We start from the raw sequence: 22,114 nt of genomic DNA on the forward strand, positions 1-22,114 counted from the left end.
CAAACATTTTTATGTTTACTTAGATCCTATTTGTTTATGTTTGTTTTTATTTTCATTACCCTAGGAGGTAGATCCAGAAAGATTTTGCAGCAATAGATGCCAAAGAGTGTTATGCCTATGTGTTCCTCTAAGAATTATATATTATCCTGTCTTATGTTTAGGTCTTTAATCCACTATGAAATTTATTTTCATGTATGGTATTAGAGAGTGTTCTAATTGCATTCTTTTACATGTAGCTATCCAGTTTTACCAGCATCACTTAATGAATAAACTGTATTTTCTCCATTGTATATTCTTGCCTCCTTTGTTGTAGATTAATTGACCTAGGTGTGAGAGTTTGTTTTTGGGCTTTCTGTCTTGTTCCATTGATCTATATATCTGTCTTTGTGAGGGGCCATACTGTTTTGATGACTGTAGCTTTGTAGTATAGTCTACAGTGAGGGAGCCTGATTCCTCCAGCTCTGTGTTTTCTTTCTCAAGATTGCTTTGGCTATTCAGGATCTTTTATGTTTTGATACAAATTTGAAGATTTTTGTTATCCTAGATCTGCCAAAAAAAAAAAAATGCCATTCGTAATTTGATAGGAATTACATTGAAACTGTAGCTTACTTTGGGTAGTATAATCATTTTGACAATATTGATACTGCTAATCTAGAAACATGGTATATCTTTCTGTTGGTCATCTTGTATTTCTTTCATCAATATCTTAGAGTTTTCTGAGTACACGTCTTTTGTCTCTCTAGGTAGGTTTATTCCTAAGTATTTTATTCTTTTTTGATATGATGGTAAATAGGATAATTTATCTATTAAATCCTTAATTTCTCTTTCTGACCTTTCATTGTTAGTGTGCTTTCATTGTTAGTGTATAGAAATGCAACAGATTTCTATGTATTAAGCTAACAAGAAGCTAACACACTCATATTTGGTCTGTATCATTTGGAAGGAGGAACAGACATCCTATTTTATTGCATAGATGTATCTTAACTTATGTGACTACTCTATATTTTTATAGCTTTCTGAATTTTCACATTTAGAGAAAAATGTATTAACACCTTTTCTATATATGATTGTAAACAAGTACTAGTATTTGTTTAGAATAATTACAGAATACTTGCTCTTGTGTTTAGAAATATAATCTTTTTCATTGTTGTCAAAGTGAAATTGAAAGTGAAAGTTACTCAGTTGTGTCCAACTCTTTGTGATCCCATGGAATGTACAGTCCGTGGAATTCTCTAGGCAAGAATACTGGAAGGGGTAGCCATTCCTTTCTCCAGGGGAATCTTCTCAACCCAGGGATTGAACCCAGGTCTCCTGCATTGCAGGAGGATTCTTTACCAGCTGAGCCACCAGGGAAGCCCTAGAACACTGGAGTGGCTAAGTCTATCCCTTTTCCAGGGGATCTTCCTGACCCAGGAATTGAACCGAGTTCTCCTGAACTGCAGGCGGATTCTTCACCAGCTGAGCTACTAGCAAAGCCCATTTTCATTATTGTCAAATTTTGCTCATAAAATGCAATTGAACTACTTGCTTGCACATAGGCTAGTATAACATATTAAAAGAATGAACCAAAAGTAGTCATATCTGGGATTTGTGAGAATATTCTAGATAATATTCTACAGTAATATTTGTGTTTTTTTTAATTTTTAATTGCAGGATAATTGTTTTACAACATTGTGTTGGTTTCTGCTGTGTATCAACATGAATCAGCCATAGGTATACATATGCCCCCTCCCGCTTGAATCTTCCTCCCACCTCCCACCCAATTCCAACCCTCTTCATTGTCACAGAGTTCCTAATTTGAACTCCCTGCGTCTTACCGTGAATTTCCATTGGCTTTCTGTTTTTACATTATATGTTTCCATGCTATTCTCTCAATTCGTCCCACCATCTTCTTCCCCAGCTGTGTCCACAAGTCTCTTCTCTGTGTCTTCATCTCCATTGTTGCCCTGCTCATCAATACTATCTTTCTAGATTCCATATACACGTGTTAGTATACAATATTTGTTTTTCTTCTGACTTATTTCACTGTGTATAACAGCCCTAGGTTTATCCTGCTCATTAGGACTGAAAACCTGTGTTTTATAATCTCAGTTTGCTGGCTCAAGTCAGTTGTGAAATTATTATTTGTCCTCAGATTTTCAAAACTTGAACTACTACCAAAGGACTAAATATGTACTCTGTATGCCCAAACTATAGTTTTTAAAGATAAGACAAAGTAAAGGATTATTCTTTCTAATGTATCATTTAGTTATGGATAGAAAACTAAAGCTTCACTTGCTAAAAAGGATTTCTACTCAAAACCTGATGGAAAAACTTTTTTGGGAGACAAAAATTTGCTATAGTTTTGCTAAGCCATTTCATGTTTTCTGGAAAAAAATATTTCTGTGCACTTCCTAAACCCTCTAGCAGAAATGTTGATTCACTTTTGTGCCCCTTAGGGCCTAGAATAGGGCTTGGTAGATTGCTTCTGTTTTTTTGGCAAGAGGCAGGTATAAAAATCTAGTTGAAAATAGGAAAAAAAAAAAAAACCTCAAAGGATACATGCATATAACATATTGATAGATACTGATATAATTTTGCCTTTACTTTTCTGTGGGGCTAAAGTTTATTTGGAGGATCACTTTTCTCTGTGTTATTGCTTCCAGTGCCCTGAAAAAGTGAAGTGAAAGTGAAAAGTCTCTCAGTTGTGTCTGATTCTTTGTGACCCCGTGGACTGTAGTCCATGGCATTCTCCAGGCCAGAATACTGAAGTGGGTAGCCTTACCCTTCTCCAGGGCATCTTCCCAACCCAGGGATAGAACCCAGGTCTCCCACATTGCAGGCAGATTCTTTACCAGCTGAGCCACAAGGGAAGCCCTCCAGTGCCCTCGTAGTAAAAATTAGCCCAATGAAGGAAAGGTTTATCTCTCTAAGTGACCTTCCACCATTGATTGGGAAAGTCTAAATGAATGGTTTGAGTTAATGAGGAAGAAAAAAAAAAATCCCTTTTTAGTAGTATAATCATACAGATGATCAGATCTTTAGCTTTTTAAAGAAAGAAGGAAAGTGAAGTTGCTCAGTCATGTCCGACTCTTTGAGACCCCATGGACTGTAGCCTACCAGGTTCCTCCATCCATGGGCTTCTCCAGGCAAGAATACTGGAGTGGGTTGCCATTTCCTTCTCCAGGGGATCTTCCTGACCCAGAGATCAAACCCGGGTCTCCCACGTTGCAGGCAGATGCTTTACCCTCTGAGCCACCAGGGAAGCGAAGTTATAAAAAATAAGATAAATTTTTTAATCTCTGTGGATTCCATGGTTTTATCCATATTTTACAAACTGAATTCATGAACAGCCTAGTATCTTGCAAATGCTTATCTTAGGTCATCATTAAATGTTGTATGTTTTCTGAGCACATTAACAGGAAGAGATAATAGCTCAGTTATTAATTTTGGTTTCAACTCAGGTGAATAATGTATGTATCAGTCCAAACCTATCTGCAGTCATTTATTTGTTAAATTGTTCTGTGTGACACAATGAAGTAAATAGTTTAAAGCTGACCTAGTGCTATGGATTCATAGTAACAAAAACACAAAACACTTTATCCCAACTATCAATTCCATGATTTCTTAGTATAATGTTCACATTTCTCTTTGAAATTATAGAGAAGGGACAAGTCTGTATATCTTGAAATTACTCTTTAATTTAGAATTTAACTTTAATAATGATACTTTTGTTTTTCAGCATTTACTAAAATGCTTTTGGTACAATACCTCTGAAAGCTAGTTTCAAAATAATGCCATTGGCTAATAAGATAGAAAAGGTAATAAAATAGAGGCATGGCAGAAATACATTAATTTCATACAAATCATAGAATAATTTTTGAATGAATCATTTATAGGTATATCCCAAGGCACTATAAAATTCTACAATGAGACTTATTCTCAGATGAATCTTCACTCTTGGAAATTAAAGGCTACATTTCATTTTTTTCAATATAAATCAGAACTTAAGCAGGATTTATTGGCCTTCCCAGTTGCCAAAGTCTAACAGTATCATTTCCATAAACTCACATAATGAAACTCTGTGATGCAGACTTCAGGCACACAGAGCCAACATGAGCCAAAAATGAGAGAATTCAAATCCACTTGATCACAGGTCTAGGCAGCAAACAAATCTCTGCCCCTCTTACCCCTCACAATCTTTGAATATTATGAAATTGGGATTACATTATTTTGATCCTCTGAAAAGCAGTGTAAAGTTGAAGAATTGAAGATTAAGAATTACAGTCTGATCTGAAGTTTTTAAAATGCTATTGACGATTTGTCTTTCAATGGTACTAAAAGGTATTTCCAGTGTTTTAGGATACAAGGCCTTGAATTTTTGGGAAAAAAAAATGTGCTCTATTCATTTGTTTGCTAAGTGAACAGAAATTGGCTGTGTGATGGACTCTAAGTGCCCTTGACAATAAGCAGTGCATTTCTCATAGTTTTATCATGTTGTTTAGTTACAGATGAAGTCCCTTGTTTCACATTATGTAAATCAGTCATCTTGCAGCCTTATGCATTATGATATGATGTATTGTACATTTAAAAAAAGCACATAAAATATCTTTCCCCCTACATCTGAATATACTTTATGCTCCATGATTCTTGGCCCTAAGGTAAAGATTTGATTTCATGTGGTTCTTTAATTTTCTGAATTGCCATATTATTCAGTATCATCTGTTTTGGGTGTTTCTCTCTCCGTTTGTTTTCTGGCAAAGGCAGTTGCAAATAGGACTATCTCTTATTTATTACAATTCCCCAGGCTTCTTCCTCACCGATCCGAGGCCCTTTTCACATTACAGAGGTAATTTTATATCATTTTCTTCTTTGCTTTCAGTGCAGAAGCCTTTTTGAAATTTATCTTTTCATTTCTCTTACCAGGTGCTTGGCATGTGAGAAGCACATAATGAATCCTATTGTATAGGTTGTGCACTGCACAACAGTAGAGGGAGTCATTTACATTGTTGTGTATGTAAATGAACCATTAGAAGTAAGCAGTGCACGACCTGTACAACTAGGCATGGAGTCCTTGTGATAAACTTGATTTCTAGATCATCTGTGTCTGCTGTTTTACTTATTACAAGAATGTTAGCAGACCTTCTTCTTTCCTCTTCATCTGTAATTATATTCAGTCTCTGGAGATGTTGTACCACTGGGAGGTATATTTTTCTATATCATTTGGTGTTGGTTTTGAGTCACAGAATCCAGTGTGGACCAAGTTGAACAAAAGAGGAGGTTCTTTTGGATTCTTTTTGATAAGTGGAGAAGACTCTGTGTAGTATTCATAATTAAAGGAAGAACGAAAGAACCAAACATCAAGAAAAATGGTGAAGAGGAAAACTCTTGAAGTCTCTGCCTGAGTTTGAATGATCCAGGACCATTCACGTTCTCTTACTATACTGTCTACTTTAGATGCTCTGAAAAAGAGGTTTTGAGTTGGAGTGAGGGGGTGTCATGTGTGTAAATTCTGTTATTTAAAGTCCGTGACCACTGTTTACAATAGCCCAGGACATGGAAGCAACCTAGATGTCCATCAGCAGACGAATGGGTAAGAAAGCTGTGGTACATATACACAATGGAATATTACTCAGCTATTAAAAAGAATGCATTTGAATCAGTTCTAATGAGGCGGATGAAAGTGGAGCCTATTATACAGAGTGATGTAAGTCAGAAAGAAAAACACCAATACAGTATATTAATGCATATATATGGAATTTAGAAAGATGATAACAATGACCCTGTATGCGAGTCAGCAAAAGTGACACAGATGTAAAGAATGGTCTTTTGGATTCTGTGGGAGAAGGTGAGGGTGGGATGATTTGAGAGAATAGCATTGAAACATGTATATTACCATATGTGAAATAGATTATCAGTCCAGGTTCGATACATGAGACAGGGTGCTCAGGGCTGGTGCACTGGGATGACCCTGAGGGATGGGATGGGGAGGGAGATGGGAGGGGTATTCAGGATGGGGAACACATGTCAGCCATGGCTGACAATCAGCCATGGCTATTCATGTCAATGTATGGCAAAAACCACTACAATATTGTAAAGTAATTAACCTCCAATTAAATAAATTTAAAAAAAAAAGATCTATGAACCAGAATATAAATAAATAAATAAAGTCAGTGACCAGAAAATATGACATATTTGAAGGTAGCTTCCTGGTGGAAAGGTGCTGGGGGTTGGGAATAGTTAAGATTAGGTACTTCAGTGGCTGTCAAAGAATGAAAGTTTTTTTTTTTTTTTTTTAAACCCTTTGGTTATAACTAACAGCAGTCTTGTTTTGCCCAGATTCTTAAGGTTTTCAGTTTTATACCTTGAATATTGAAGGCAATGACATCCATTAGTTTAACTTGAAAGTTTAGGATAGGATAGCTTGAGTGGTTACATTTATGGGATAAAATTTGAGTGCATCTTCCCTCATTTTTCTAGAGTTGTTGTTCTAATTTTGGCATGTATTTTCAGAAAGATAATTTTTTTACTAAAGTGGCATAAATTTTAAGACCCATCTGTGCTGATGGGCAATCTGATTATTTGTTTCAATTAAATTTCTCTCTTTTTTTTTTTTTGGCTATTTCCTTTCATTCAGTTGGGACAGAACATTTTTAAGGCATATGCAAATGGTATTAATAGGATTATACATCTGTAGTATATAAAGGAAAAGATTTTGTGTAGAGTGAAGATTAAAGTATCAGGTGGTAAAGGCCAATTTTTAATTATCCATGGTGAATTAACTAGTTTATCAACAGGTTTATCAGAATAAAAACAATACCATTTGAGAAAAACATTAAAGTTTTTACAAATTAATGAAACATGTACTGTTTCTCTTGTTTAGAAATATACAATAAGCTGTAGACAGCATAATGTAACACTGCTACTGCTGCTAAGTTGCTTCAATCATGTCCGACTCTGTGCAACCCCATGGACAGCAGCCTACCAGGCTCCTCCATCCACAGGATTCTCCAGGCAAGAATACTGGAGTGGGTTGCCATTTCCTTCTTCATGTAACACTACATTGCATATATTCCATTTTAGGGAATTTCTCACTTCCTTGCAGTCAGATGAGAGGTCTCTGCAGTAGGCTTTCTCTAGAGAAAAGATATCTGTGACTTGCATTATGAAAGCAGAGGCAGGAGAAAGCCTGGTCACTAAAGCAAACCAAATCCAAATATTGACAGCTGGAGTTAAGTAAGGAAAGGAAGGGAGAAAAGGCAATGTACGATGGGGCTTGAGTCTCCATCTTCCTTGTTGTTGTTTTTGTCCAGTTGCTAATCATGTCCAACTCTTTGCGACCCCATGGACTTCAGCACGACTGGCTTCCCTGTCCTTTACTATCTCCTTGAGCTTACTCAAACTCATGTCTATTAAGTCGGTGATGCCATCCAACCATCTCATCCTCTGTCACCCACTTCTCATCCTGCCCTCAGTCTTCCCTAGAATCAGGGTCTTTTCCAGTGAGTCAGCTCCTTGCATCAGATGGCCAAAGTATTGGAACTTCAGCTTTAGCATCAATCCTTCCAGTGAATATTCAGAGTTGATTTCCTTCAGGATTGACTGGTTTGATCTCCTTGCTGTCCACGGCACTCTTAAGAATCGTCTCTAGAACCACAATTTGAAAGCATCAGTTCCTTAGCACTCAGCCTTCTTTATTGTCCATACATTGCTACTGGAAAACCCATAGCTTTGACTAAACAGACCTTTGTCCTAGTGAAATACTGGGGAAGTGTTCTTAGCAAAGAGACCCACGGGAATAATAACTCTTCAACTAATTATGAAGTAATTACTGTGATACAGTCTTATACTTGTTATTATTTTGTTATAATTGCAGAATAGTTAATGTATTTCTAATTAATGGGAAAGATTTAAATGAATCATGTTTATAGTAAATCTGTATTGTCCTTTGTGTTTAAATTTAAGATTATTTTATCATCTTTATCAAGCCTTTACCTTTCTTGCCTTTAGTAATCAAGAGTTGACTCTATATCTGTTTCATAGAAATTGTCTTTGTCAGACATTTGCCTCAAGGAATAATAAAAATTATAGTAATTAAGCTTTGATATTAAATTACTTCATTCTCTAATTCAGTCATAGTCATGTCTAGTTACACATTTTTTTTCTATCTCCTACCTTATGAGAGTAAAATGACAATATTGCACTAATCACTAATTTTTTAAATAATTTATAACTAATGTAATCCCTATTTGTAGAAAGATATCTTTGAGAAAGTAATTTATCAATGAGGTCAATGTGAACATCATACTGAGGTAGTTCAGTCTTTTAAAGAGTTTGGTAAAAGTAACTGCATCATATAAAATATAATATTAGAATAAAGTCTATGTATAGTAAGATCTAATGTTAACAATAAATGTTTCAGTATGCTTAATTATTGTACGGTAGGTCACAGATTGTGTCCTCTTCCTTTAACTTTATGATAATCTGTCTGAGTAAAAAATCAGAAAATGTTCCCATCATCAATATCTAGGAATGTAGAAACAGCATAATAAAAATCCTTTTACGTGCACAGGTGAGCCCAAAACAAGAGGACTCTGGCAAAAAAAAAAAAAAAAAAAAAATGCAGTAAGCTTCTGAAGTAATGTGATAGCTGTCCTGGTAGGAGTTTGCTGGACTTAAAAATCGGGATTCTTGAGTTGAACTCCCATGTAAAGAAAAAACTTTGTGCCTTTGTGAAGTGGGAACTGAAATGATTATAGACAGCCAGGCCCCTTGGATACTTACACCCTTAATAAAATTTTGGTCTGGTAAAAGTTTTGCAACAAGCACAGGTTGTCAACAGGAAGGAAGCTTGCTTTCTGTTTTAGCCATGAACCCATGTTAGGAGAAAATGGCTCCTGTGGGTATTCATTACCATGACTACAATCCAACATTGAAACACTTAGTGAAAGCATATGCAAAACTACTGTGAAGGGGCCCTCTTTTAACTTTCACCTCACAAGGCGTCCACAAATAAAGTTCAACTAAATGAGTTCAGAGTAGGATTCCAAAACACAACGTGACAACATATCCCATGGTTAGAGCCAAGGAGCACGATAAAGAATATTTTGAAATACTGACAGAAGTTATTAAAAAGCATGTTCACATGACTGAAAACACAAAAATTCAAAAGTGTGAGAAAAAAGCTGTTTTGAAAGAAAAGATAATTTGAAAATTGAGGAAAATAAAGCATAAAAATGTACTTAAAAATCTTAATTTCTGATTTGAAGAGCAGAGTAGATGCAGTTGAAGAGAGTACTAGTGGATTGGATGATAGATCTGAAGGATTATCCCAGAAGGCTGTACAGAGTGATTAAGAGATGGAAGTACAAAAGAGTGAGAGTTACTGACATCAAAATGAGAAGAACGAATATACACTTCAAGAAGTTCTAGGAAAAAAGCAGAGAGAATGTGAGAGGAATTAGATAAATAAATAATGGTTATAATGTATATTTGTGAATCTTCAAATTGACATACCAAGTACCGAAGAAAATAAATAAAAACAAACTCAGTACCTAGACACATCTTAGTGGAACTGCAGAACTATTAATATTAAGACAAAAAGAAATCTTAAAATTAACCAGAAACAATGTTATATGTCGATTCTCAATAAAAATTAATCAAAACCAAATGAAAGAAGAGCAAGTTGATTCAGTTCAGGTGCTCAGTCGTGTCTGACTCTTTGCGACCCCATGGACTGTAGCATGCCAGGCCTCCCTGTCCATCACCAACTCCTGGAGTTTACTCAAGACTCATGTCCATTGAGTCGGTGAGGCCATCCAACCATCTCATCCTCTGTTGTCCCCTTCTCCTCCCGCCTTCAATCTTTCCCAGCATCAGGGTCTTTACAAATGAGTCAGTTCTTCACATCAGGTAGCCAAAGTATTGGAGTTTCAGCTTCAACATCAGTCCTTCCAGTGAATATTCAGGACTGATTTTGTTTAGGTTGGACTCCTTGCAGTCCAAGGGACTCTCAAGAGTCTTCTCCAACACCACAGTTCAAAAGCATCAGTTCTTTGGTGCTCAGCTTTCTTTATGGTCCAACTCTCACATCCATACATGACTACTGGAAAAACCAGAGCCTTGACTAGATGGACCTTTGTTGGCAAAATAATGTCTTTGCTTTTTAATATACTGTCTAGGTTGGTCATAGCTTTTCTTCCAAGGAACAAGTGTCTTTTAATTTCATGGCTGTAGTCACCATCTGCAGTGATTTTGAAGCCCCCCAAAATAAAGTCAGCCACTGTTTCCACTGTTTCCCCATCTATTTGCCATGAAGAGATGGGACCAGATGCCATGATCTTAGTTTTCTGAATGTTGAGCTTTAAGGCAACTTTTTCACTGTCCTCTTTCACTTTCATCAAGAGGCTCTTTAGTTCTTCTTCACTTTCTGCTATAAGGGTGGTATCATCTGCATATCTGAGGTTATTGATATTTCTCCCGGCAATATGATTCCAGCTTGTGCTTCATCCAGCCCAGCATTTCTCATGATGTACTCTTCATATAAGTTAAATAAGCATGGTGACAATATACAGCCTTGACATACTCCTTTTCCTATTTGGAACCAGTCAGTTGTTCCATGTCTAGTTCTAATTTGCTTCCTGACCTGCATATAGATTTCTCATGGAAGCAGGTCAGGTGATAAGGTATTCCCATCTCTTTCAGAATTTTCCATAGTTTGCTGTGATCCACAAAGGCTTTGGCATAGTCAATAAAGCAGAAATAGATTTTTTTCTGGAACTCTCTTGCTTTTTTGATGATCCAACAAATGTTGGCAATTTGATCTCTGGTTTCTCTGCCTTTTCTAAAACCAGCTTGAACATCTGGAAGTTCACAGTTCTGTATTGTGGAAGCCTAGCTGGGAGAATTTTGAACATTACTTTCCTAGTGTCTGAGATGAGTGCAATTGTGCAGTAGTGAGCATTCTTTGGCATTGCCTTTCTTTGGGATTGGAATGAAAACTGCAAGTTGATTACAGACTTCTTTTTTTTTTTTTTATAAATGCTAGAATAAAATGAAATATCTTCAGGGTATTGAGGGCTAATAAAGTCAGCCTACAGTTCTACAGTCACTGTACTCTTCCATTGTGAATAAATTCAGGCTAATGAGAATTAGCCTTGTAGCTTCCCTTGTAGCTCAGTTGGTAAAAGGATCTGCCTGCAGTGCAGGAGACCCGGGTTCTATCCCTGGGTTGGGAAGATCCCCTGGAGAAGAAAATGGCAACCCACTCCAGTATCCTTGCCTGTAAAATCTCAGGGACAGAGGAACCTGGTGGGCTGCAGTCCATGGGGTCGCAAAGAGTTGGACACGACTGAACAACTAACACACACACAATGAGAATTAAGGAAACAGTCTGAGACCGTTTAGTTTGTATTCATAGGTCCTCACTGAAGGAGATACTGAAGGATATACTTAAAGAATAATAGTCTCTCTAGAAGGTAATGATACAAGATATTATTGAGAAAAGAAATTGCCAAATATATAGGTAAATCTAAATGAGCACTAATGGTTTAGAAAAAACTGTCTAACTTGAGATTTCAAAAATTGGGATGGAGTTAAAGGCATACCTTGGAGATACAGATTTGGTTCCAGACCAACAAAGCAAGCCACAAGAGTATTTTGATATCCCAGTGCACATAGAAGTTATGTTTATAGTATTGTATAGTCTATTAAATGTGCAATAGTATTATGTTTAAGGGCTTCCCTTGTGATTCAACTGGTAAAAAAATCCGCCTGCAGTGCAGGTGATATGGGTTCGATCCCTGGGATAGGACACAATGTTTCAGGATTATATCAGGTGAAAGGTATAGTAATTTAAATATTCTCACATTTTCTTAGAATCAAAAATTAGTTAATCCTATTTTCAGTTTTATTAAATTCTTGGAGATAAAGAGTGTCATTCAGTTATTCATTGTAAGTGTTGAAAATAAGCCGTATACTTTGTTGTTTGTGGAACAAACAATATTTTCTGTTTTTCTTTCTAGGAAAGATTTCTGTGTACACAAAGATGAACCATGTGATACTGTTGGTAAGTGTATGTAAAAATTTTTATACTTTGGAGGAGATCTTGGGAGCCTAAACACAGCATTTGTTTAAATGTAGAAAATTATTTGAAAGTGCTCGTTATAGTGAAATATTTTTAGAATGTCAGTGATGTATATTTTCAACCTATATGTTTAATTATTTGTCACCAATTCAATTATTAGTGAAACAACTTGAAGATATAAGTGTACTATATAGCGGATAAAAGTTTAAATGATGCTTTAAAAATATCATGAGTTATTCTTTGTGTTTTTTCTCAGAAATATATACGTGGATTCAATTAAATTACGTTATTATTCATAAACTGAGGCAAATATGTTAATGTCAGTAGAGTTGACTAATGGATTTATTTTTGAGTTACATACATTTGAAGCTTTTTGCGGACTGCATGAAAGAAAGTCCATCTTATTTGCCCAAGTAATGAGGATTTTCTGTACATAAAGTAGCAAATTTTCTATATTTTGTCTTGGATATCTAAAATCCCTAAGACATAACTGTATAGCTAATAGAATCTATAAACCACAGTTTTTAATTTTCAGAGAATGGCCACATTTATGCTAGTATAAATGCATGTATATAAATTACTTATCTAAACAGATAGATGAAATTGTAGATAGGTAAAATTTTATAATTGTATGTATGTATAGTTTTAAGTCATGTATCTAGACAGAGAGCTGAAACTATAGATAGATAAAATTATAGAACTATATATATATGTTTAGTTTTAAGACACTGTGTATAGTTTTAATAAGGTATTGCTATTGGGTTATTGTTAAGGTACATTTAAGAGTTTGATCTGGTTTTGATATATCATGTGGGGTTCATCATTTAGTGCAATAAGTATTTTAATTTAGCCATCACTGAAGTATCATTTATTTCTTATGAGGCAAACAATTAAAAAATGGGAAAAAGAGAATAAATTATTTTTTTAAAGTATCAGTGGTACTTAAAAATATAATGTTAACTAACTAGTTCTGTTAAGTTCTTACCAGTCTCCTCAGATGATTAAATCTGAGATAATAAGTGAAAAATAGTTATAATAGTACAAAGTGGAGGATGGTGGAATCAAAGGAATATTTGATTCAGAAAGGACTGTAAAACAAGCTGGACACCGAAGGAAAAGCTGAATAGATCTAGGGATGATCTTCCTAATGTTAACTGACTAACTTGCTTCCTGCTGTTTTCTTGTCTTCTTGGCTGAATTTTCAGAAATTAAATCTTGATATATAGTTTTAATCAACCTAATCATAGAAGCATTTGATTACTAAGAAAGCTTGTCTCAAAATAATTACCTTTTCCTCTACTTAAATAGCTATGTTGCCCCCAAAACCTTCTTGTAATATAGGCTGATCAACTTTTTGCCTTAGAGCTGAGAAAAATCAGCAACTCAGGCAATATATCCCATAATTACGGACTCTAACCACGTCTTTAAAGCACGTACATGTGGACTAAGAAAGCAGTTACTTATATGAGGAGAACCAATTTCTTTTTTACTATGACTATGTTTTATATCTTGCTAAATCTGCTAATTGAAAATAGCATGCATATTTATTCTGGGCTGAAGCACATTTGGATAATGAGGAAACTTGGTATACTTGGAATTATTAGTGTAATTAGAATATGTATGGTTCATCAGCAAAGTGATGTAACCAGTTCCCAGCTCTGTTCACGTGTCCATTAAGAGCTTGATAAAAATTGGTTTTCAATATAGCATAGAACGTGAAAAATCTGATGCCCTTTCTGATATCCCCCTCTGTTTCTGAGTACTTATATTTTCATGGCTCCTCTGGCATTGCTAAATCCTAGTTTTCCCCTCTGTATCTTTCAGCATTTCTTTTTCTCATCCCAAATATGAAACGGAGGTCTTTGTTCATGTTTAATCTTGAGCAGAGTGAAAATATGAGATTTTTTTCCCAGGGGATGTTAAATGAGAAAACTTTTAACAACCAAATCAGAAGAGTAGTCTCCTCATCCCAATCCCTGTCCCCACACAAAATGTCTTTTCACATAAACCATGCTTCTGCCTAGAGACCTACACTGGTAAGATTTATAAAGACGTTAGTGTGAAGTAGGTGTGGTGGTTGCCACCCTCTCACTCATCCATCCACCGCTGTGCAGCCACGCTGCCAGGTAGGAAAGGATACACTTCTGTGTGTGGGTCATGGTTCACACAGGCTGATCAGAGGGGTCATTTCTGGGCCTCAGGCCTAAGCCAGTCAGCATGTGGCCTTGCCATGGTTGGGACATGTGAACTGTAACCTATATCTGCCTCGTGAATCTGAAGAAAGGAACATTTTTCATGCCTGAAACTTGGTCATATCTGTCCCACTGCATGTAAACAAGAAAGGATGCAACCCTGGTCAGTATAGTCACAAAGGAAATTACTCTTCAGATAAATATGAATTCATTCACTGCACAGTGGAGAGAAGAAGGGTGTCTCTATCCTCAGTGACACTGTTGAATCATGGCATTCTCCTTGCCTTGGACCTAGTCTAGCCTTTGAGCTTCTGAATGTGTAAGCCAATAAATATCCTTACTGTGCTCAGATGCTCAGTCATATCTGACTTTTTGAGACCCTATGGACTGTAGCCCACCAGGTTCCCCTGTCCATGGGATTTCACAGGCAAGAATACGGAATGGGTTGCTATTTCCTTCTCCAAGGCATCTTCCCAACCCAGAGATCGAACCCGCGTCTCTCGTATGTCCTGCATTGGCAGGCAGATTCCTAACCACCAGTGCCCCCTGGGAAACCCCAGATATCCCTTTCTATTTAGACCAATTTAAAGCTTTTCATGTCTGGAAATTGCAGCCTAAGGCATAGATCTTCCATGACATTTATATACTCTTTTATAAGAGAAGAAGAATATGGGGCAGTATTAATAATTCCCACTCTTGTTAAGGGAGTACTGATAAATTGCTCTGTGATTTGTCACGCAAATTAAATAAGCATGTGTAGCCTACTGGTCATCTTAACAGCTCTCAATCTCTAGCATAACAAAACAGAAGAGATTTAGGGCTTAAATCGATTAAATATCTATTAATACACATTTGTAAATCTCTTCATGCACTATTATATTTTTTTTTTTTGGTCAGATGCTTTCTTAAGTTTATATATGCCTTCTTCTTTTATCTATTTCTGATGTGAAGTCAGTTCATTTCACATTGGATACTGTAATGAAAATACTGAAAGAAAAGGAGAAAGGAAAGAAGTAGATTTAGTTATTTATTGGTTTGAATAATATGGGCCTGAGTGATTACCATGGAAATTTTCCCTCTTCTCTTAAGTATACTGAGAAGGGAAGGACAGTAGTTAAAAACTTTGAATTCAGGTTATTAATTTTAATTGTACATGGAGAGAAATGCCTATATTTAAAAAGCAATGTGATGCTGATACTGCTCATTGTAACTTGAGAAACACTTCCATGGATATTTTCTCATTTATTTTCTGAAACTCTCTAGTTTTTTTTTTAATCATTATTACTTTACAGATGAAGAAAACTCTGAAACAGAACAGAGCATGGATGTTGAAGTCAGACATCTAGAGTCAAATCAATCTCTGCTGCTTTTTGCAAACATGAATGTGGGCACATTATTTAACAATTGAAGGTTTGAATTCCTCACTTTTAAATTAGATTTCACAAAGACTGTATTACTGATTTCACAAAGACAGCTAGATTTTAATCAGCACTCAGTAGGTACTAGATCTATCACATCATTTTATTCCCTGTGGAGCGGTTACACTTTTGTCCAGCATCAGTGTTAGTAAATGCCACATGGTTGAATTCTCTGTCTCAGATTTTTCTATAATGAGAGACAGCTTTCCTTTGTAGCTTGGTGCATCTGTGTTATTATTGCTTAGTCACTCAGTCATGTCCAACTCTTTGCGACCCCCTGGACTGTAGCATGCCAGGCTTCCTTGTCCTTGGTGATCTCCTGGAGCTTACTCAAACTCATGTACATTGAGTCAGTGATGCCATTCAATCATTTGTCCTCTGTCATCCCCTTCTTCTCCTGCTCTTAATCTTTCCCAGCATCAAGGTCTTTCCAATGAGTTGGGCTCTTTGCATCAGGTGGCCCAAGTATCAGGGCTTCAGCTTCAGCATCAGTCCTTGCAATGAATATTCAGGATTGATTTCCTGTAGGAATGCCTGCTTTGATCTCCTTACAAGGGACTCTCTCCAAGGACTCTCAAGAGTCTTCTCCAACACCACAGATCAAAAGCATCAGTTCTTTGGTGCTCAGCTTTCTTTATGGACCAACTCTTAACATCCGTACATGACTAACGGAAAAACCATAGCTTTGACTAGACGGACCTTTGTGGGCAAAGTGATGTCTCTGCTTTTTAATACACTGTCTAGGTTGGTCATAGCTTTTCTTCCAAGGAGCAAGAATATTTTAATATAATGGCTGGGTTACCATCTGCAGTGATTTTGGAGCCCAAGAAAATAAAGTCTGTCACTGTTTCCATTGTTTCCGCATGTAGTTGCCATCAAGTGATAGGACTGGATGCCATGATCTTAGTTTTTTGAATGTTGAGTTTTAAGCCAGCTTTCTCACTCTGTTCTTACACCTTTATCAAGAGGCTCTTTAGTTCCTCTTTGTTTTCTGCCATAAGGATGGTATCATCTGCATGCCTGAGTTATTGATATTTCTCCCAGCAATCTTGATTCCAGCTTGTGCTTCATCCAGCCCAGCATTTTGTAACATGAACTCTGTATCTACATTAAATAAACAGGGTGACAGTATACAGCCTTGATGTATTGCTTTCCCAGTTTAGAACAAGTCCATTGTTCCATGTCCAGTTCTAATTGTTGCTTCTTAACCTGCTTACAGGTTTCTCAGGAGGCAGGTAGGGTGGTCTGGTATTCCCATATCTTGAAGTTAGTTTTCCACAGTTTGTTGTGATCTACACAGTCAAAGGCCTCAGCGTAGTCAATGAAGCAGAAGTAGATGCTTTTCTGGAATTCTCTTGCTTTTTATGATCCAGCGGATGTTGGCAATTTGATCTCTGGTTCTTCTGCCTTTTCTAAATCCAACTTGAACATCTGAAATTCTTGGTTCATGTACTGTTGAAATCTATCTTGGAAGATTTTGAGCATGACCATGCTAGCATGTGGAATGAGTACAGTTATGCAGTAGTTTGAACATTCTTTGGCATCGCCCTTCTTTGGGATTGGAATGAAAACTAACCTTTTCCAGTCCTGTGGCCACTGCTGAGTTTTCCAAATTTTCTGGCATATTGAGTGTAGCATTTTCACAGCATCATCTTTTAGCATTTGAAGTAGTTCAGCTGGAATTCCATCACCTCCACTGCTGCTGCTGCTGCTAAGTTGCTTCAGTCGTGTCCGACTCTGTGCGACCCCATAGATGGCAGCCCAGTAGGCTCCCCCATCCCTGGGATTCTCCAGGCAAGAACACTGCAGTGGGTTGCCATTTCCTTCTCCAATGCGTGAACTAGCTTTGTTCATAGTGATGCTTCCTAAGGCCCACTTGACTTCACACTCTAGGATGTCTGGCTCTAGGTGAGTGATCACACCATTGTGGTTATCTGAGTCGTTAAGATCTTTTTAGTTCTACTGTATCTTCTTGACCACTCTTCTTAAGGTCTTCTGCTTCTATTAGGTCCATACCATTTCTGTTCTTTATTGTGTCTGTCTTTGCATGAAATGTTCCCTTGGTACTCTAATTTTCTTGAAGAGCTCTCCAGTCTTTTCCATTCTATTTTCCTCTATTTCTTTAAATTGTTCACTTAGGAAGGCTTTCTTATGTCTCCTTGCTATTCTTTGGAATTCTGCATTCAGATGGGTATATCTTTCCTTTTTCTCCTTTGTCTTTCACTTTTCTTCCTTTAAGACCTCCTCAGACAACCATTATGCCTTTTTGCATTTCTTTTTCTTGGGGATAGTTTGATCACTGCCAGCTATACATTGTTACAAACCTCTGTCCATAGTTTTTCAGGCACTCTATCAGATCTAATCCTTTGGATCTATTTGTACCTCCACTGTATAATCATAAGGGATTTGATTTAGGTCATACCTGAATGGCCTAGTGGTTTTCCCTACTTTCTTCAGTTTAAGTATGAATTTTGCAATAAATGCATTTGTGTACCCAGGGACAATGCAACTAGAAATCTGAAGATGAGAAAAATACCTTTGGGTGAAGTTCTAGAATAAAATTGTATACATTAATATGTAGAAAGAAGTGGCAAATATAATATTGGAAAGTACTTTTACTTTCAGCATGTAGAATTTGAAATAATAGGATGTTTTGTTTATTTACTGGTGTAAAAGATACGCATACTTTAAGGAGCCAGACTGTATCAGTGTTATGGAATATTATAAATAAATATTTCAGTTGAGAAGTTCTACTTATTTATTAAGTTTATGTTTGAAAAGCTGTTTAGAGGGTAAAAAGTAAAAGTTGTTTTACCACCTCCTCAACCACATTCTTTCTTGTTGTTTTAATTAGGCAGGTTAGTTGGTAAGTAGATAGATACCTGGAGGAAAAAAAAATGCTGTTAAATATTTTAACCAACAGAATGTCAGTTCTTAAATGTACATGTATTCAGTTTTAACATTCCTAAAACTGAGATTAGTTTTGAAGTCAGTGCCCTATTAGAATTGTGTCATAGTTGAAGTCAGGGTTTTTAGTTCTGAGGTTTGGATGAACTATGATGCTATTCTTAAATTTAAAGAGAAATAAAGTATAATTCTGGATGCAAGTCCCAGCTATTACTAGTGAAGTTGCCTTACTTTCTGGGCAGGCAGAATAAGGGTCCCTGAAGATTTTCATGTTTTAATGGACCTGGGACCTGGGAATATGTTGTTACATAGTAAAGGGAAATGAAGCTTGCAGATGCCACTGAGGCTCCCAGTCAACTTATTTTAAAAGAAGGAGATTATCCTAGGCTGTCTGGTATGCCCAGTGTAATCACAACAGTCTTTAAAAGTTGAACAGGGAGGCGTAAAAGCTCAGAGTTGGAGAGAGAGTATTCCAGAAGAAAGGCACAGAGAGAGATGTGTCTGTAAGAAGGATTCAGCTCGTTATTACTGGTTTTGAGGATAGAGGCAGAGATTCTCAGGTGAAGAATTATCTAGAACCTGGAAAAAGCAAGGAAACAGAGTCTCCCATAGAGCCTTCAGAAGGTAGCACAGACAGCTTTGTGATACATTGGTTTTAGCCAGTGAGATCCAGATCAACCTTCTAATGTAGCGAATTGTAAGATAATGAGTTTGGGTATGTTAAGCAATCAAATTTGTGATATTTTGATATTACAACCATAAAAAAGGAATGTACTTTCTAATAATTAATTATTCCCTCCCATAACTTATAAAAAAGGAATAAGGAAGCATGGTATCCTTAAGTCTTTGGACTGTGGGATCAAAAATTCTGTCTCTATAATTAGTTTTAAGAACTGGTGAAAGGTTTGGGATTAGATAAAAAACTAAAATTTGGATCATGATACATAAGTATATATAAAGAGCAACAAACTGTGTCTGTACTAACAAGCATGATTAATTATAGTTAATCATTTCTAGCTAAGCAACTAGACAGAAACACCTTATATCATTCACTAACAATCTACCAAAAATAATCAGTTGTTTAACATGTTTCTAAGAAAATGCCAAGCCCTGATGATTTCACAGAGATTTCTGCTAAAATTCCAAAGACTGGATCGTTCAATATTATACAAGCTATGTAGACAACAGGAAAAAGTGAATTAAAACCGTAGAAATTTCTTACCACACTCTAAAGTGGACAGTGTAAGAAGGAAAAATAATAAGCCATTTTCACTCAGGAAAAAAAGAATTCTAAATCGAACATTAGCAGATATTATCTCACAATGTGTTTTTAGAATAACCAAGTAGGGTTATTTTATTTAAGATTTATTCCAGAAATAGAGGGATAGTTTAACATTAGAAAATCTTAAAATATAAGTGTGTAATCCAATTAAAGATAAAAACCATATGATCATCACAGTGGATAAAGAAAATATCTTTCAGGCAATTTAAAATACATTCATGATAAAAAAAGCAACCTCTTGGCAAAATAGGACAAAGTAGGAACTTTATTAACAAGGCTAAAGATATTTACAAGAAAATATGTGAGTGTATTTTTCTAAGTAGTGAAACTTTAAAAGGATCCCATTTGAAATCAGAAATAAGGAGAGGACTTTATTTTTACTATTTCTGTTCAATAATAAATTGGAATTTGAAAGGTATTTTAACTGAGTGTAGAATCCCATTATTCAGGGTACATTGTTTTGTTTCAGCACATTACAGATCTAGTTCACCTGCCTTCTGGCATCCGTTGTTGCTATTGAGAATTCAACTATCAGTCCGAACTCCTTTTCATGTGATCTTCCTGGGTTCTCTATCGTGTTCCATTGATCTATGTATCTCTTTTTATGCTGGTACCATACTGTTTTGATCACTATAGCTTTGTAATATAGTTCAGTGTCAGAAAGTATGATACCTCCAACTTTGTTCTTTTTTTAAGATTGCCATGGCTGTTCAGAGGTCTTTTGTGGCTTCATATGTATTTTCAAGCTGTTTGCTCTAGTTCGGTGCAAAATGCTATGGGCATTTTGATAGGGATTACATTACCGCTGTAGATTGCTTTGGGTAGTGTGGACATTTTCATAACATTAATTCTTTCAGTCCATGAGCACTGTGTATCTTTCCATTTGTTTATACCATCTTCTATATCTTTCCTCAATGTCTTATTTTCAGAGTACAGATATTTCACCTCTTTGGGTTAAATTTATTTGTAGTTATTGTATTCTTTCTGATGAGATTGTAAATAGGATAGTTTTCTACATTTCTGTTTTAATAGTTTGTTATTAGTGTATATAAATGCAACAGATTTCTATATGTTGATTTTGTGTCTTGCAACTTTACTGAATTATTTTATTAATTCTGTTTTTTGGTGAGATCTTTAGGATTTTCTTTATCTGATATCATGCCATGTGCAAATAGTGACAGTTTTACAGCTTTCTTTCCATTGTGTATGTCAAGTCATTGTCTTTGTGTCAATGTGGTGTCTAAAGCTGAGTACCTTTGGATTTGAGTTTGGTGAATGCCCTCAGGCAACCAAGTACGTTAGTACTAGCTCCAAAATGTGCATTTTACTTTTTATTTCTTTAGGCCCATAGGAGTATTTTCCTCACTTATATACCAAGACTTGCATTTAAGATGTTTGCTATTTATTTTAGCATTTGTGTGCTAGAAGTGAAATTTCATAAAAAAAACTTTTAAAGTATTATTGTATATATTTTTATACATGCTTCAGCTGCAACTTCGTCACACAAATCCACTTCCTCAATATTCATATGTGCCATGACACTGATTTGGAGAATTGGTGTTAAACAAAACAAAACAGTGAGAAGGCATGAATTTGTTTTATATTTTTGCAAATCTCTTTAGATCTTGCTTGTAGAAGGCAGCAGAATCTTATATCTGCTTCTGCATGTAAAGTGTTGGTATTTGTTATTTTAGTCTAGGTGTATAAGGAAAATCTGGCCTCATAAAGATATGTAGTTCAAAAACAAATGGGTATTTTCAGATTATTGAGAATGTTCTTTTTTGAAAGTGCACTAAAACTCAGTGGTAGTGTTTTGATTATTTGTGGGTTGTAGCAATGTAGAATCTGAATACATATCAGTAAACATTTATACTCTGTTAATTATTATTTGTTGGTATATCTTACAATTTAAGTGGATGTTTTTACTATGTATAGCATTTTAGAGCATCATTGTTTTCAAAATATTGGTTCACTGAATTAGGCAAATCTAAGTGTTGACACATTTCACTCTACTATATGTATATATATATAAATCATAGTTGTCAGTATCACTATTGATCTCATCAGAAAAATTCTTCACATGTTGGGAAGCTGCGAAGCATTCAGTGGCAGGTGAAAGTTTCCCAGTATTCTAATTTCACTTGAAAGCGTGAATTTTATTAATGCCAAGCACCATCAGTTAGTTTCCTTGGAGTGACAGATTCACTTTGTTCATATTTGGGTGTCAGCCAGATTCCCAAATCTGAATAAC

The 22,114-nt window shown here is 35.9% G+C and overlaps 1 protein-coding gene across 2 annotated transcripts in view; it reads left to right on the forward strand.

Moving 5' to 3' along the window:
* ADAMTS19 (ADAM metallopeptidase with thrombospondin type 1 motif 19) overlaps nt 1–22,114 on the forward strand; it is a 261,654-nt gene that overhangs the window by 80,207 nt on the left and 159,333 nt on the right. For both annotated transcript variants that reach the window (XM_043465964.1, XM_043465966.1), the window contains one exon: nt 12,003–12,046. In XM_043465964.1, the coding sequence (XP_043321899.1) occupies nt 12,003–12,046 (44 nt within the window). The remainder of the gene's footprint in view (nt 1–12,002; nt 12,047–22,114) is intronic.

The sequence above is a fragment of the Cervus canadensis genome, chromosome 4 (genome assembly GCF_019320065.1).
Source record: "Cervus canadensis isolate Bull #8, Minnesota chromosome 4, ASM1932006v1, whole genome shotgun sequence".
Lineage (NCBI taxonomy): Eukaryota > Metazoa > Chordata > Mammalia > Artiodactyla > Cervidae > Cervus > Cervus canadensis.